Consider the following 18598-nt stretch of genomic DNA (forward strand, 5'->3'; position numbering starts at 1 on the left):
TAAAAAGACATTAAACTTTTCCGTTGCAATTGGGTCTGGGTTCACTCTGGAGCCTAGAGGCCTGGACATTGGGTAATAGAAAACACATTGCATTTAGGGGCAGAAAACCTGGATTCCCATCCCAACCTGCACTTAGATACATGACCTTAAATTTTCCAATAGCCTTTCTGACACTCAGTTTCTTCAACTGTAAAATGAAGAAAAACAACAAAAAAAGTTCTTGCTTTGCCGCATCCATGGGTAGCCATGAAAGCATATGAAAGCACTTTGGAAACCATAAAGAAAGTGCTTTTTTCCCCTTCTCAAATGTTTATTTCTAACCACAAATCTCTCTCCCAAGTTCCAACCTCACATTTCCAACTGTCCCGCAGTTCTTTCCACACAGCTCCCAGGTATGCCGAAATATCTACCCAGCTCTGTGAGTGGTCAGGTGAGAATGCAGGAAGCCGGCCCCAGCTTCAGGGGCCTCCTTCAGATGTGAGCACTGCGTTCTATGGCATTTCCAACTAACTGTGTATCTGGTTCTCAGAGTAAGCTTACTAAAAAAGCAAAAATACAAGGAGGGGGACCCCAAAATACCTAGAATTACCTTTGGAGGACAGGACACTTGAAATACACTTGGAATTTGTTACTCCAGATCAAACACCAGTTTTTATCTGGAAGTTTGGAGAAGGTTGCATTATGATCTGCAGAAGAAATGTCCCAAGTTGTGGCATATATGTGACTGAGTCCTCCACCATGACAACACACTTGCCCACACACGCTGAACACTCAGTTTTTGACCAAAAACAGTATGCCCCCCAGACCCTATCCTATTCACCTGTCTCGCCCCAAGCAATGTTTTTTTCCCCTGAATGAAAAAAGTTCTCAAAGGGAAATGTTTTGCTGATGTGAATAACATGAAACAAAAAAATGTCAGAAGCACTAAAAAGTATCAAAACTGATGAGTTCAAAAACTGTTTTGAGCAGTGGAAAAAGTATCTCTATAGGTGTATTACATAAATCAGTGGCTACTTTGTGTGACTGAATTTTAAACATGTAAGAATAAATGCACAATTTTTTATAAATAAATACTAGGTTTTTTGGGTACCTCCATCCCCTGCTCCATATACTCTTACTTTAATAGGCTGATCCTCCTATCCAAGTACTAACCAGACCCAACACTGCTTAATTTCCAAGATCAGATGCAATCGGGCATGTTCAGCATAGTATGGTGTGGAGAGATGAAAAGAATTACCCATGGGTTACAATGTACACAGGTGGGAGTGGTGAGTACACTTAAATCTCAGATTTCTTCACCACTATACAATGCAATAATGTAACCAAAAACTATTTGTATCCCCTAAAACTATTGAAATAAAGATAAATAAATAATAAAAGAATGTGGCAAAATAATGATAAATAAATAATATTGAGAACAATTTTTAAATGCCTGCTCCTGTCAGCTTCCCTTTTCTGTTAAGATAAACTTGACTGGTTATGTAGGCTTAATGTAGAGGTATCATCATGGATGTTTTTCTCCATCTCTCCCCATCCTATTCATCACCATTTTCCTTTTCCTTCTCACATCTTGGTGTCCCACAGAAGCAGGCTTTCAACCTAACTCTCTTCATGTGACCTGGAGGAACTATCTTTACCAAACTGGGGCTTGGTGTCATCATTTGAGATGTGAGAATACGATTTTTGCAGATCTGTTGAAGGAATTGAATAAGATAGTGTTTACCAAATGTGTGGTATGCTTTAGCTTAGTTTCACCTCCCAGCTAAGCTGGTTGCTGCACTGATGTTCAATAACACGCAGCCTTTCCCATTCTGACCTCTGTATCTTCAACCCTACTCTTCACCTTTCCTGGTATCTCCTCTCCCTCCTTCTGTATTTCTGCATATCAGAGCATGTATAACCTTCCCAGACCACCCTTCCAATGCCACCTACCTTTGGCAACCAGCAGTGATGCCTACTTCCTCCAAACTGTAAGTAATTCTTGCACTTTACTTCACAACTCATGAAGCATTTAACAATCCTACTGCACATTCTACTTGTGTATGTATCACTTCTTCCCATAAACTTCCATGTTGATCTTCCTTACACATCCTATTTACTCAATAAATAGTTTTTAGATGATCACAAGGAATGATCAATCAATCCACTAAATAATGACTAATGCCTGGCCCTGGCATGAGCCAGTGGAAAGTGACTCAGAAATGAATGATTTAAACAAAGAATGAGACACCAAAGAAGACACTTCACGTTTTGTGTGCTGATTTTTTAATGAACATCTTATAATCTTACAAAATAACTGACTGTAGCTGTTTTACGTTACAATACAGTAGATCAGCTCCTTTCATTAAGTTCCCAATCAAGCCATCCTCTTGGGTACTAACTCATATACTCTCTAGTGATCACACAGAATAGAGGAAGTGCCAAGGCCAATGCCTCATCATAGAGAAAAGGGAAGAAGAGAATCAGGAAGATCTCTTTACTCTCATAGATACTTTACTCCCATTTTGGCCAGGATTTGCCCATGTTCCTCACTCTGTCCTCTCAGCTGTCTCTCTGACGGGAGGCTGTCATGCTGGTCATTAGAGTCAGCCAGCCCTGTTCAACCTGGGCGCCAGAGCTCCTGGGTACCAGGAAAAAGAGGAAACAGAGAAGTGATTTTGGAACAATGAAACAGATGGAAGAGCTTCTAGGAGAGGCCCTCAATGACAGCCGAATGTGGACCACCACATGGAGTCTGTGTGAGTTGGTCTTAGCCCTTTCGCTATATCAGTGACCTGAGTTGCTCAAAACACTAGGCCCTACTGCCAAAGACTGCAAGAGCCTGCTGTCTCTGGCTACAGCCGGCTGTCACTCGGAAGCCTTCAGCCTGAGGGATGCTGCACACACTGTAGCAACTGTCCTTCTGCCTTCCCAGGGCAGTGATGAATTGCAGATGTTACGAACACAAAATGAAGTTTGAAACAGAAATGTTCTTACTGTTACTCTCATGGAGAGACAGCACAGGCAGACACTGACTTGAACCACAGGTGCCATGCTCTTGCTGGGGACCGCAGCCTTCCTGAGTTGGGAAAGGCCCAGGGTAATCACTCCTCTGCTTCAATCTCAGACCGGGTAGGATTCCTCAGGGCAGAACTTGACATGCTACCATGGATTTGGATATTTTCCCAAGAAAACAATTTTACGACATCTTAAAAAGTAGAAAATCTAAACTTTTCCACTGTCCTTCGCATATTGAAGCCTATCAGAAACCCAGAAATGAATATATATCATCTTCCTGGGGGCATTAAGTGTGACCCAAGACAATGAATGGTATCTTGAGTATTGTTTCCCTTATGCTGAAATGTAGGGAACAAGAGATTTTTTTAGATCAGAAAACTCTGCTCTTTCCCTGGTGACTTTACCACTCTCATTCCACAAACCCACAGGCTAATTTGTATATATAGCCTTATCTTGTTTTTTTCCATTTCAGAATATTGTTCTTTCCTACATGATAGTGTGGATAACATTTCTATAGTCCTGGGTCTTATTTCCTTCTCCTATTTACAATGTCATTGCTTCGGTGTTGATGGGATGAGTAGAGAAACTGTGACAAGAACAGAAGACTTTAGCTTGGGTGTGGTGGCATGCAACTGTAGTCCCAGCTACTCATGAGGCTAAGGAGGGAGGATCACCTGGACCTAAGAGGTGGAGTCTGTGAGTGAGCTGTGATCACGCAACTGTACTCCAACCTGGGTGACAGAGTGACATCGACTCAAAAAAAACCAAAAAATACAAGAGCAGAAAGAAGAAGAAGAGACCATGGTTGAGTGCTAAATTTTGTCTCTTCTTAGTTTCCTCTGGAGGAGACTTTGAGGGGGACAAGGCGCACAGATGATGAGACTGGGGTATTAAACAGAAATTGACTTTTGATTCTCTTTCCCCAAGGTCTAATCTAGAAACTGGTACCAAAAAAAAATCTGCAATAGACTACATCCTAGTAAGCCTGGGATGTCCACAGAGGCAGGTCATGTGGTTATACCATGTGCAGTCCATCTATTGAACTAGGAAGGATAAAGACAACAAAATGGACCCTAAATAATTGAAATTCTTCCGTCTGCCCACAGAGTGTCACCCTTGCTCCATGTGTTTCTGTAGCAGGCTTAAGTCAACAGCTCTGGCTCATGAATTTTATATGTTGTGCATGAATAGAATTGATCTCAGATTCTCAGAGTGCTCAGAGGGCCCACTCTGGTCTTGTTGGAGACCAAGAACAAGGCCTGAGTCTCCTTGACTTCTTTCAGCCTCACGCCCAGCCCTGATTTAACCCTGACAGCTTACCTTTCTGAGGCCTCCTTTGGCTCTACCATCCCCACATGTTCCTTCATCTCCTTCCATGTTTCTCTTATGTCATTTCTGTAACATTTTTTTTCTTCCCAGAAATCAACAATTGGTCATGTGGTTATTTGTGATGGCTTGGCTTGGGGAGTTCTTACAAGGAGTGAGACCACAGGCCAAGTATGAGGAGGGTGTGAGTTCTCATGATCCTGGTGACTGGAGAATGAGCCCTAATACAAACTTGTTAATGAGCTAACTGGCTGACACCACACTTGCAACAGGTACATATGAAAGTGTAGACAATCCTGGATATCACCAACTCCAATCAAGAGTTCTTCTGAGAAGTGGGAAAAGGTTAATAGATTATTTTTGGACAGAGACTCAAGAACCATATTCTAGTTCTCCTGGACCCAACACCAATGGGTACTCACATCCAACTTTCAGGCCCTTTAGTATTATCATTCTAACTCCCCATCTCCTTCAAGTGGGTCCAGCTCCATGGTCATAAAAAGATGATTACTGACTGCTAACATCCAGAATTCCATCTAATAATTACTCTCTCCTCCTCCACTTCCCATCCAGTCTGCCAGTCCTCATCAATAGACAGATGGAAGAGAACTTGTCTTTCTATTCTCAAAGCCTCAGCATTCATTTTGAACGTGAACTTCACAGCAGCATGAGTGGAACAATGGATAATTTTTAGCTTAGTAAACAGCAAAAAATATAATATATATAATATATTTATATAATTATGTTTAAATACTCATAAAGAATTAATAACTAACCTCATTATTAAGGGAGACTACACAAAAGAAAGAGAAAAGCCAGTTTAGAGCAGACAAGCCCTGAAAATGGCAATCCATTCACAAAGGGTATGCACAGAGTGTTCTGGTCAACTTCTCTTCTAGCATTTTGGTATTGGTTTACAAGTTAACTGGGACTGTAGAGTTGGCAGGGCAGGGTGCCTTGCGGGGAACAGGGCAAGAGTTGAGGATGGGTTGAGTAGAATATAAGTGGGGGAGTAGGGTCCTTGTATATCTACCATATTTCTCCTTCCACATTAATCAACTTCCACTTTAAAGAAACTTTTGCCTATGATTCTTACCTACTTGGGCTACTTGATGCACTAGTTGGCACCTAGAAATATCCTCTTGCATTTCTTATAAGATCCTTCACATGCTTCCTCCTTCCTCCATGTCATGATCTTTTTTCTTCATTCACCCTTCTTTTCCTCCTGTGTTGGCCTCTCTTTCTTACTGACTCCAGGGCAGTGGAGGGAGGGGCTTGATGCCACAGTTACTGATTTTCTTCTGCCTTGGGGTCTCTGCAGGTGCATTCATCTTGGTCACAGTCAACAGCAAATGGAATGACCTAGGGCAATGAAAGAGAAGTTGAAGTAACCCATTTTTGTGTAAGCTTCACACTTTTTAACCAGCTTTCCCTTTTCTCACTTGGTCCTGGAGTAATTGTGGGACTATGTGTTGATATCACAGACCTGAGATTAACACTGAGTTCTTCCACTAACACACAGTGTCACCATGTTACCTGGGACAAGGTAATCCTTCCTTGCTTCACTTTCTTCGTATATAAGGTGATGAGGACAACAGAAACTACCTCAGAGGGTATTGGTGTGGTTCAAACGAGATAATGGGTATAAAGCAATTATACATTGCCAGGCACCTCTAATTATTACTCTACTCCTTCTAATATTATCATTAATGTCTAAAACTATTACTCTTATGTTTTTGTTTCTATCATCTCACAAAATTCATGCAAAGTAGGAAGGATGAATGTTAGCAAATTCTCTTTCAGGGAATGGCAAGAGAAGTTGGGAGACTTTACATAAGGTAATGCCACTATTATACAGAAAGCCAAGACACTTCAGATTGACTCTCTTGACTCCTACTCCTCAATGTTCTTGGTACAATAAGATCATCTTTGCCATCTTCACAGAGGTAAGTTTTTGCCTTTCTTAAGCCCAGGATATGCTTTGGCTTGGTGAAACATTGTATCTCCCCAAACATTTGTGGCCATATGGCCTTCCTTCCATGTAATTATCCCTCCCCCATGCCAGACATGGTCCAGCAAAAGTTATCTTCCTTGCATTGCTAACAACAGATAAACACCACTTTTTGAGTGTCCATAACTAGCATTGGAGATAATTGGGCATTTGGGAGACATGATATAAAAGTGGCAATGCTTTTTCCCTTTGGGGCACTAACAATTTAATGAGATAAAAGTAAATAGGCATATCACATTCAATGCTAGTCCAAGAACACTGAAGACAAAGGCTTGGTGATTGGGCAAGCGGGTTGGAGAAAGGGTGGGGTTTTATGGGGAAATTTTCCAGCATATTTTCATATATGAAGTAAAAGTGAGTTAGGAGTCAACAGAAGGGTGAAGTGCCTTTTCAATCCCAGTTCTTACGTATTCTGGCATTAACATTCATTAAAGACAAACACTAGATTTGCAGAGTATAAGACGGGCAGAGAACTGCTTTCTCTCAGAGTGATCATGCCTTCCTGTATACAGACAGTTGACCTGATTTCTGACCTGTAGTCTAAGCTCTTGATCTGTTTTTCTTAGTTTGGAATTTATTGGTTTTTAGAGCTGAAGATGACCCAATTGAATGGTAGTATGATGAGCCCCTGAGCACTCTGCATTAAATAAATTAATTCACATAGGTGGTGAGAACAGTGCCTGGCACATGGCGAGAAACAGTAAATATTCGCAATGAAGAGATGTTGTATTCAGGTCTGCATGTAGGTGATCATGGTAGGTGTGGTTTCATCATGGAGACATGTACAAGGAAAGAAATAACATCTCTTGCATATTTCTGACTAATCAAATTGACCAGTGAGCTTCAAGTATCTTTAAAGCACTTGAATTTTTACCCGTATGATTACAAAATTTTAACCTATTCAATTTTATAGGCTTTGTTTGAGTCTATTTGCTAATTTAACATAGCAAGAGTAACAGGGATAAAGGACATCAAGAAAGGATTACAGCTCGGGTGATTGGTGGCAGCCATTCAACATATGCCTGCAAGATGTTTATAATACACTATGTGAGATTGTTGATTTAATTATGAGGATGGCTAGTAACTGAATAGCACCTCATTGGTAATCCTGCTCTTCCAAGTGGTAGAGACTATTATTTTTTCTACCTACAGAGAAGTTTCCTGGGCAATGATGATAAGCAGGTATGCATCTCTCAGTAGCAAAAGCCATGGCTTTTCTGAAAAAATCACTGAACTCACAATTAAAGAGCTCATGTTTGCTAAGAACCTATGCTACTCTTGATTCTATCACTTTAGAAACTCCAATGTCTATTCATTATAATGTCCTCCTGGCTATTGAATAAAAACCCATTATGAAGCACCATAAAGGAGAGCTAGCTAAAGACCCTGACTTTATTCCTGAAGCCACTGCCCCCAACCCCCACTCCCAGGTTTTCTTACCTTCTTGGAAGAGAGTGTAGAGGAGCAGCAGTCTCCCCCATCATAGTTGCAGTAGGCCCGGTTGTTGATAGTGTCACACCAACCATCTGCTTGGAAAGGCTGTAAGGAGGTTGGAAGGCAGCATCTCAGTACAAAAAACATAGCGACCTAAAGTCTCAAGTTGACAAACCTCAAACCATTGGCTCTAAGGAGCTGTCAAATTTTCACCTACAGTGCCACTTCTGGCCTCCTCTAAGGTGTGGGATGGGTCATTTAAACTCTTCAACCAACTTTTTCGCCTTCTTGTAATAATAGATTTTTATACTATGTAGGTTACAAAACAGTACCACATAATTTAACTCTGTTTATCATTGGAGAAAGCCTGTGCAGTAGGCAGGATTGGATTTAAAAGTTCCACTTTATCAGTGAGGAAATGGAGATGCATAGAGATAATAAGAATAACCTCATGAGGGGCATGGTGGCTCTCGCCTATAATCCCTTTGGGAGGCCGAGGTGAGAGGATTGCCTGTGCCCATGGGTTCGAGACTAGCCTGGGCAACTTGGCAAGACCTCATCTCTACAATAAATCAAGAAAAACTTGCTGGACACAGTGGCTTGTGCCTTCAGTTCCAGCTACTTGGATGGCTAAAGCAGAACGATCACCTGAGCCCAGCAGGTTGAGGCTGCGGTAGCTGTGAATCTGCCACTGCCCTCCATCCTGGGTGACAGAGTGAGACTCCAACTCAAAAAAGAATTACCCCAATTCACATAACAGGGTCAGGCAGAACTTGGCACCAGATGTCACACATCTTGACTTTGTGCTACTTTTCACATACTAAGGACCAACTTCCACCCCTTCTCCTGGTGCACTGAAGACTGATCCTTAGAGACCTGAGTAGTCTTGGGTGCTAAAGACTCAAATGATGTCTGGCCAGCCTGCAGTGTTCCTAGGATTAAAGACATCAGTGCTGGAACAAAAATATTCCCATATATACAGCCACCTCATGCACGGCAGCTAGACACAGGGCAAGAGCAAAGAGAGCCAAACAGTTTCCATCCACTCCTGTTACTGCTGCAAGTTAACAGGAACCAAAATGGAGAAGGGGTTTAAGCCAAACCAGAGTTAATAGAGTGTTTCACCCCAAAAGGGAATGTATGATAAGAACAGCAACAGCGGTTAAAAAATAGCTCAGCAGCCCAATGCATTGTTTCTCCAGAACACTATCTGTGAAAGAAAACACTGCCTCACAGCTGCCCGGTGGGGAAGCCAGCCAGCCCACCTGATCAATAACGCTGGCTGCTCCCCACCCTAAGCAGATGCCCAACTGGAATGCCTCAGGAGATACCTCATGGTCAAACTCTTTGGACCACAGAACCCTTGAGTCCTGAGAACACTTTCAGTTTACACGTTCAAATCACTTTTTCTCTCCCCACCCTCCTTAAATGTCAAATAGAAGGACTGTTCCCTAATTTAATGTGCTTTGATGGACTGGATCACTCAACTAAAAAATGGCCATTAAATAATTTTCAGCAATTGCGTTACATCAGAATGAGCTTATCCAAGTTATTACTTCAATGTTTTGATTTATTCTATGGGGTCTTGAGGTCATTTGAACATCATTCCAGATGTATATCCATTTGCCAGCCACCAAGAAGCTGCTACTTGTGTGGTGAAACTCAACAGCTGTCACACAGCTGCACAGCAATGTCAGTTGAAAGCAGGAAGTGAAAATGAATTCTGTTTTCAACACAGACCTCACTGGGGTGCAAGACAAAGATTCCGAGATGAGCTTTTGTCTTTAATACTGGAGCCAGTTATTCTGGCTCTAGAGAACTTGGAATAAGTATACAATCAAGACTCAGGTCCAAAATTGCAGCCATATAGTTTGAGTCAAAAGACATTTAGTAGATCTTGAACATGTATAGATGCTCTTGGGTTTCCACAGAAGGACCAGTTATGTCTACTGAGATCCCCCAGAGTTTTCTTTTTCTTTTTCAAGTGCTAGGAGAATATTTTACTCATCTAACACGACATCTGTTACTTTTCCTTCAACCCCGACTGACTCATTGTCAAACTTAGTAAGTTCCCTCTTTATTTTCCATGTAATTGTCTCTAAAAATCTACAACAAGAACTCAAACGCTTTCCCTATGCATGTAAGTATGGTCTTCAGAATGCAGGATTAAAGGTAGATTTCTTCAGAATGCAGGATTAAAGGTAGATCTAAAGATAGCTTCCTTTTCATAAGAATAACCTAAACATTTGCATGGGTTAGTATAGGATCCTGGGGAATTTGTCTTTTTAAAGTCTTCATCAAGGATGGCTTCTCATCTCAAGAACACTAGGGAAGGTACTTTGAAAAGAGTGGCAATGGTCTAGGTGACCTTCTCTAGGTCCCACTGGACTTCTATTGTCATTGCACAGAAAATATTTCTAGAAGCTCCTTATTTTCTGTTCTTAAAGAGTCCACTGGAAAGAGAAGGGAGTTTATAAAAAGAAATACAGAGAAGGGTTGGAAAGACCTGTGTTTAATTTACTATATACCTATTAGAATTAATTGCTCCTCCCCCAACCTGCCAAAAACAACCACTCCACCCTCAACAAACAGAGTCTCCTATGGCAACATGTGCCTGGGAAGCTCGGCACCTTGAGTTCAAAGTCCCAATGAAAAAATAGGAAGGGAAAATGACTAATTGATCCAAAATTTAAAAATATCTGAAAACTGAATGCAGACTGAAAGATTTTAATTTCAATAATTGGAAGGTGTCAGATGTGGGATATCACTCTTCCCTTCAGGAAATTTTCCCAAGGAAAGGTACTAGGCTTGGTTTCTCCTCTGTGTACACAGGTGAATTTCACCATCCATACGTATACCTCATTTATTCTGTAACGCCAGAAAATAAAGTGTTCCATATAAGAGCATATTTCAAATGCCTGAAGTCTATGCCTTTAAGGGTCCTCTGTCATTTTCATTAGAAACATTTTGATAAAAGAAAAAATCTTTACAAAATACCTTTTTCCCTGCTTTTTAACAACTTATAGAACCCAGAGTCATCAACATGAACATTGATTATTTTCATTGTGCAAGAAGACTCTCCCCTTTGCTAACACACACACACACACACACACACACACACACACACACACACACCACACACACACACACACACACACACACACACTCTCTCTCTCTCTCTCTCTCTCTCTCTCTCCCGGGAGTGATTTATCTTTGAACCACAAAGTCAAGGCTTTAGAATTATGCCTAAAGTAAATACATAAATCTGAGAGAGAAAGCTTGGATTACTCTTCTTATGATATATACTTTAGGATACCTATGTTAGTTGTTAAAAGAAGGTTTTTCTTGGCTGGACTTGGTGGTGCAGCCTGTAATCCCAGCATTTTGGGAGGCCAAGGCAAGTGGATTGCCTGAGCCTGTGGGTTCGAGACCAACCTGGACAACTTGGCAAGACCTTGTCTCTACAATAAAATAAAAAAATAGTTAGGCATGGTAGTGCATGTCTGTAGTTCTGGCTGCTTGGAAGACTGAGGTAGAAGGATCACCAGAGCCCAGAAGGCCGATGCTAGGGTGGCTGTGGGTGTGTCACTGCACTCCAGCCGGGGTGACAGTGTGAGACTTCAACACAGGAAAAAAAAGAAGACTTTTTTTGACAGTGAATTGCTGTTAGCTGTGTTCCAGACAAATGATGTGGCCCAATAAGGGACTGTGTATAAGTGGTAAAATATAAAGAGGAAAGACTGCCAGTGTATCCTACCTATGCCATGTTGGAAACATCCCAAAAGTAAACACAATTTCTTCTTTATGTGATATAATCTGTTGATATCTTCTTTTTTATGGTTGCTATGGGGTGTTAGCCATAGAAATGGTGGCCCTGACTGTTATCCATGGGTGTGGTCATTCATTCTGTCACTCAACATTCTCTATACCACACCTATGTGTGCCAGTATTGTCATTGGGAAACACAGATAAATAAAATATGGCCTCAGCAATTTTAGCTCAGTGTGAACTAATCCAGATTTGGGGGGTTAGGGACTGCTTTCATGGGTTGTCTCCACAATATCCAGGCCCTGTGGAGAAGAGTTTAGGACTGGATGATTGTGAGGGGAAGAGGAGCCTGAGAGATCTGTCTAAGGAAAAGGGAGTAGAAATAAAGGGGTGGTTGGTCCCAGGCTGCCTATTACAGAACCCATTCATAGGAAGAATTGAATAAACTTTGGAAGATTGGCTAATAATAATCAGTCTTACTTGAATCAGATTAAGAACATTGTTCCTCTACAGCTTACAACAGAACTCAAGACAGCACTGATGTTTTAGAAAAGTTAGTTTGGACTTTAGACCTTCTGCTCTGCTAACTTACAGGTCAGGATCTCAGCTAAAAGGGACTGTATTATTGGAGGTAAGGCATGGGACTGAATCCTGTTGTATCATCTCCAGAAATGTTTTAGACCAAGAGAAGACATTAAGCAAACCTTTGCCTGTTGTGTTGTCAAACACTATTTTCTGTCTCCCACATCATTTCTGGACACACCTTCCAATTATATGAATGACAAATCAGACCGACATCCATTTCTTTATATTGATTGGGCTCCATCAGGCCTGAAAAAAGCTCTTTTCCAAAGCAGCTGTTGGGCTGCACCCAGGGGATTCCTTGCAGCTGATGGAAATCCTTATGTAAATGTGTACACATTTGTGCACTAGTTTTCTCTTTTTCTCTGGCTCTTCAATTAATGGTGACCTCTGACTTGATCTTCATTTTTCTCCTTCTCATCCTGTGGTTCTGCTACTGTGCTCATACTTCCTGGGCTTCATATCCAAATACTGCAAAGGACATCAAAAGTGGAGGCCTTTCACAAGGTCTCTCTTTGGAGCTCGAGGGCAAAGCTTGGGGGTGCTTTGAGGACCCCTGATGATCAGAACACTACTTGCTTATCAAGAAGATGCTAGATCACAAGTGCTGGTGAAGATGTGGAGAAAAGGGAACTCTTGCACACTGTTGGTGGAAATGCAAATTATTTGATCCAGCAATGCCACTACTGGATCTATAGCCAAAGGAAATGAAATCAATATGTCGAACAGATTTTTCCAAAGGACCATAGATACATAAAATTTTAAGGCTAGAAGAAGCCCTAAAGACTATTTGGTACAAATCCTTCATTTTACAAATGATGAAATGGAGCCTTAAAGAGTTGAACTGTCTTATTTTCATGACTAGTTAGAAGCAATTCTGGAAATAGAACCCAGGTCTCTCGATTCCTGATCTGATATTCCTTCTATTATACCATATGTCCAATGACTTACTACCACTGTCCAATGACTTCATTCATTTCTAATTTATTGGTAAAGAAAGGGGAACTTATACTCCTTTGAAACCTCTACAAAAGGGCCTTAGTACAGAGACATTAATATGAAGTGAACCTAGTACTCTAACAAGAAAGAAAGAAAGAAGGAAAGAAAGAAAGAAGGAAAGAAAGAAAGAAAGAAAGAAAGAGAAAGAAAGAAAGAAAGAAAGAAAGAAAGAAAGAAAGAAAGAAAGAAAAGAAAGAAAGAAAGAAAGAAAGAAAGAACCACATAGAATCTCAATTCCTCTGGACCCCCACAATCCCACGTGTATGTTTCTCAGTTTGGGGTCAAGGTTCATGCCAAAAAAGCTTCCTGGCACTAGAGCTCCTTTGAAGCTTCGGGTAGGCCAATGCTTCCCTGGAAGCTGATCCCCAGGAGAAAGCAACACAGTGCTCCAATCACATCAACAGATGCCCGCAGCCCAGACACATTTAAGTCCAAGCCTCAGAATGCCAAAGCCAGCCATTCTGCTACTCACTATAGTTATCTGAGGAAAAAAGGAAATGGAGCTGTTCCAGTCCATTGTTCACCCCTCAGGCTGGGAAGATTCCAGTGGTATCACATTTGTGGGTTTGCAACAGTCTTTGTGGAAAATGTAAAATTAAAATAGAAAGATATCTTGTAATGGATTGTGCAGAAAGTTTTCTTGATACAGTCTCCTAAAAAATCTCATATGGCTTCCTAGACATAGAGAATTTTCCCTTCTCTGAGTTATGGTATATTTTATCCATATATTTATTACAGGACTTAACACTCTGAATGTGCTATCAAAGACTCAAGATCTAATCATCTTTGTAGTCCCAGCTGCTAGTTCAGTGCCTGATGCACCGCAGATTTTCAACAAATATATAAATATGATCATCCTGTTTTGAAGTAGGAGACAAACTGCACTTTTTAGCATACTTTATGATCAGATCCTTCTTTTTCATTATTCCTCTACTACTGAAAAAATTGCTGGGCATATGAATTACTTCATATGAATCATATAAGTAGACACAGTCCAGCTTTTATGGGTATCTATTCTTTTTTTTTTTACTATAAATATAGACACTGTAGACATTGGAGTTGAGATAAACCACATATGTACATATATGTGTAGATCATGTGTACATATGTTGTGTGTGTGTGTGTGTGTGTGTGTGTGTGTGTGTGTGTGTGTGTGTATGTATGTATTTCTTCTAGCTGCAAAATATAGTACACATCCATTCTGGAAGTAGGAAAAGGTAGGAAAATATACCCCCTGAAAATTATCTCTCTATAAAACATCTAAAAATGTTGAATAAAACTGAGAGGATAACAATATCCTCTCAGTTCCACAGTTGGGATCATATGAAAGGAAGGAAAATTTCTCAAAGGCCCATAGCAAGAAAAAAACCCAGAAAAGAGCAGAGTGAAGGCAGTAAACCATAGCTGTCCTAGGAATGTTTATAAATATCTATAATCAAGTCAGACTTGAACAGATAGCCAGGAACAGAGGCCTAGGTCTTGTCCCTTTGCAAGGTGGGAAAATTTCAATTGACCCTGTTAGTATCTTAATAAAAAGACTATGTTTTGAAGCCTGATATGGAATGGTACAGTCACATGGTGAGGCTTTGTGGTTAGCTCAGCTCACCTGAAAGGCAAGAGGTTTGCTCCTGCCTACAGCCTGAGCTCCACATGACTCAGTCCAGGTCTTGGCTCAGTCACTGATCAATAAGATATTAAGGTTCTGCTGAGTTTCCAGCCAACAGCTGGAACTACAGAAAATACCTCCTCAAAGGTCAAGGGTCAATTCTGCAAATGATAGATGAGCAAGATATAATTGAAAGAAAGGCAACAAAGGAATGCTATTGGATAATCAGAGCTATGCCAACTTGGCTTCTAGTCTTGTGGCCTATTGTGCATTACTGCTGCATGTGAAGTCATACAACTTCTGTGTGGGGTCTCAAATCTCTGCCTGTGCAACCCACCAGACCCTCACAAAAGGCAATGTGTAATGTGATATAAGAGAAGCATGGTATAATCAGCTTATCTATATCTGACATGAGAACCAAAGCAAAGTCTTCGAAGAGAAATAATCAAGTAGTACAAAAATTAATCTTCTCTAAGAGAAATAGTTGAGATAAATTGAGAGGGAAAAAGAAAAACAAGCAGAACAAGATCAAATGATTTCTTTCACCCGTCATGTTGTCATAAACTTTAAGGCAGGCAGAGCTTTAAAAGCATCCACCCAGGAAGCAATCAAGGCTATTGAATATGATGATCAAGAGCACAGGATATGACCTTAGGTAAACTTATACTCAGATCCTGGATCTGCTTTTTGCCAAGTAGCAAAATCCATTACTATAAACAGCAGTGCCCTTGTTAGGAAATTAGAATAAAACACCGACTTCACAGGATTGAGGAACAAATGAGCAGACAGAGGTGACATACTCAGAGCAGTGTCTGGCCCATAGTTCACTCAATACATTGTCTTTTTATGAAGACAGCAGGAAAACTACCATTGCTTTTGCCATTGTAGGTTGGTGCCCAAGTTGTCTCCCTAGAAACTCTGCTCAGAGAAACATCAAGATTCTCCTGCTGAGATACAAGCTAGTTCAACTTCTGTGGAAAAAGTGTGGTAATTTCTCAAAGAGCTAAAAATTGAGCTTCCATATGATCCAGCAATCTCTCTTCTGGGAATACACCCAGAGGAAGATAAATCACTCTATCAAAAAGACACCTGCACACACATGTTCACTGCAGCACTATTCACAACAGCAAAAACATGGAACCAACCCAGACGCCCATTGAAAGTGGGCTGGATAAAGAAAATGTGGTACATATACACAATGGAATACTATGTAGTCATAAAGAACAAAATCATGCCCTTTGCAGCAATATGGATGTAGCTGGAGACCATTACTCTAAGTAAATTATTGCAGAAACAAAGAACTAATTATGTACTGCATGTTCTCACTCATCTGTGGGCCCTGATCACTGGTCACATGAGCACAAGGGTGAATCAGAAGACAGCAGACACTGCCAAGGGAGGGAGAGGGCTTATAGCAACATGCTGGGTACCTGGTCCACTATCAGGCAAAGAGGATTAGCTAAAGCCCAAATTTTACCTGCATGCAAATTACTTATGTAAGAAACCTTCACTTGTGCCCCAAAACTTGAATAAAATAAAATTAAATAAAATAAGATTCTTCCATTGACACCTCAGAGTCAAGACCATGCATGCATTTGTCCCTAAGAGCCTTCGGCCCCTTTCACTATTAACACAAATGCGCATATCCATGTCATGAAAAAGAGACAGTCTGGTGACAAGGGAAATGGATCTGGGCATGTAAAAACCTAGGGGACATGGCCTGACTGATTCTTGAACACGAGGGCTCTCCTCAAAACCGTAATGGTGGCTTAGGTGTCTTCACCTCAGAAAAACCTCAAACCATCACAGACACCTCTGCTCTAACAGGTGCCATGGGAAAACAGGAAGGTGAGGAGACTCCCTGGGACTTGCTCTTCAGCCAAAACTAACCTCCTAGCAAACCGTCATTTAGCTACAAATATAGACTCAAAGTCACACAGACTTTCCACCTCACTACAAACACACACCAACCTGCTTCCCCACATACCTTCTTCTGGGACCCAACATGGCCCTACTTGAGTGGTTGCACCCATACCAAGGCTGGGAAGGAGGGGTTGCTTGTGGATGATGTTAAAGCCCCAAACGGTGAAGATGGGCAGGGAGTGTTCAGGTGAAGTCTGTGTATATTTGTGCCAGAAAAGCATCAGCTCAAAGTTAGAGCCCTGGCTCTCCAGGACAGAGATGAGAGAACAGAATCTCCCTCCACAGAGCCCTCTACAAGGTTTGCAACTGGCACACTGCTGAGAGCCACCACTGTGGGCCATTACTGGTGGGAACGGGAACGTGTCCTGGCCCTCCTATGACCCAGGAGCCTCACCGACGGTAAGGCGTTTTTGCCCTTAGTTCTATCCCCATCTGTTACCAAAACTACAAAAGATATGCTTTGCAGACTGTGGAAGCACCCAGGGCTCTTCTCCATCCAGAACCTTTATTATACAGGGTCACTCGTTGACTCTTCTGCATCAAGCCCAACTCCATGTCTGAAAACAAACAAAAAACCCAGAAAGTCTGTCCTTTGTGTGATCCCTCTTTTCTCTGGAGCAGCCAGTCCTGTGCAGGAGACTGGATTTGACATCTGTGATTTCCAATCCTTTGCTTTCAATGGCTGATTTTACAGCAATGCCAACCTCCCTTCCCATCCAGCCACACACAAGGCCTCCCAAAACGCTGCCCAGTATAGACAGCAGCCTCCAGAGGATCTGAGTACTCCAGGGAACTACTGGAGTATTGATGTTTGTGACACAGCAAAGGCTGAGCTTGGACCCCCACAAGAATTGAAAACGACAGCCCTAGACCCCACTGGTGTCTCCATTGTGAGGCTGGTGGGCCCATTCATCTCACGATTTCCTTTTTCTTCTTTTCACGGTGGGAGTGGTGGAGGCAACCTACAAGGTCTCCTGCCATAGTTGTGCTGCATGGCATTTGGCTTTCTTCTTCACAAGAGCAATGAATTAACAATTGTTTGTCTGGGGGTTCTCCTGCTTCCTCTTTAGCCTACTGCGTTTCAAGGTTGGAGGTGGAAACCTTGACCATGGGATACTGAAACTCTTCAAGGACCTTGGGGACAAGGACACTTTCATTTTCCTCTCTTTCCTATTTATTTTTCCCTCCATCAGCAATAAATCCTGTGTTTAGTGAACATTTGGTAGGTAAAACTAGTGGATCCTCTTTAGAGCCAACTCTAGAAAACTAAGAAACTGGAACAGTTTTTGTTCTCTCCTGTTTCTCCTGTTTGTTTTTTATTTCTTAAGAGATTGGATCTGTCATGTTGCCTAGGCTGGTCTTGAACTCCTGGCCTCAAGTGATCTCCTGCCTCAGCCTCCTGAGTAGCTGGGACTATAGGTGCATGCCACCACATCCAGCTATTTCCCCTATCTTGTTCCCAGGCTTCCCCGGATATTTGTTTTCACTATCAATTACTCTTTGCAAAATATCACCTGAAAATAGCTTGGCATGCCCTTCTAAGTAAGGTTCACTCACCATAGACCCTTCTAGACACCAAACTTAGATTCAGATGAATGAAACCAAGAGCAGAATCTCAGGCCACTGTAGAACCCTTTCCAAGGAAAGTGGGAATTTCTAGAAGTGCTCTGGGCACCTGTCTAGGTGGCTACTCACTCAGGCCAGCTTCTCTGGGCCCCTGACCAGCTGCTACTCTAAGCCATGCCCACAGGATGGAAACACCCACAAGATGGTGCATGCTCTGACCTGGGGCTTGCTCAGCTCTGGGGGGCTAGGGAGATAGGACAAGGAGACAGGTATGTCAGAGGCAGAAAACCTGCACTGGGAGAAGAGAAAAGAAGTGTGTGGTTCTGACGGAAAGGCCCAGGCAGATCGCTGAGGTCCTGCGTGGACTTTGAGCCTTTACTTCCCCC

General features: G+C 41.8%; 1 protein-coding gene across 1 annotated transcript in view; it reads right to left on the minus strand.

Annotated features, from left to right (window-relative positions):
• Positions 1-5038: 5038 nt before the first annotated feature.
• LOC103254383 (pappalysin-2-like) overlaps positions 5039-18598 on the minus strand; it is a 158676-nt gene continuing 145116 nt past the window's right edge. Inside the window, exons 19-20 of the mRNA XM_008052475.2 lie at positions 7775-7873; positions 5039-5685 (exon numbers count right to left, since the gene is read on the minus strand). Coding sequence (XP_008050666.1) covers positions 5611-5685; positions 7775-7873 — 174 coding nt within the window. The 3' untranslated portion in view covers positions 5039-5610. The remainder of the gene's footprint in view (positions 5686-7774; positions 7874-18598) is intronic.

Source organism: Carlito syrichta, unplaced genomic scaffold (assembly GCF_000164805.1).
Source record: "Carlito syrichta isolate Samal-C Ts95f unplaced genomic scaffold, Tarsius_syrichta-2.0.1 Scaffold277815, whole genome shotgun sequence".
Taxonomy (NCBI): Eukaryota; Metazoa; Chordata; class Mammalia; order Primates; family Tarsiidae; genus Carlito; species Carlito syrichta.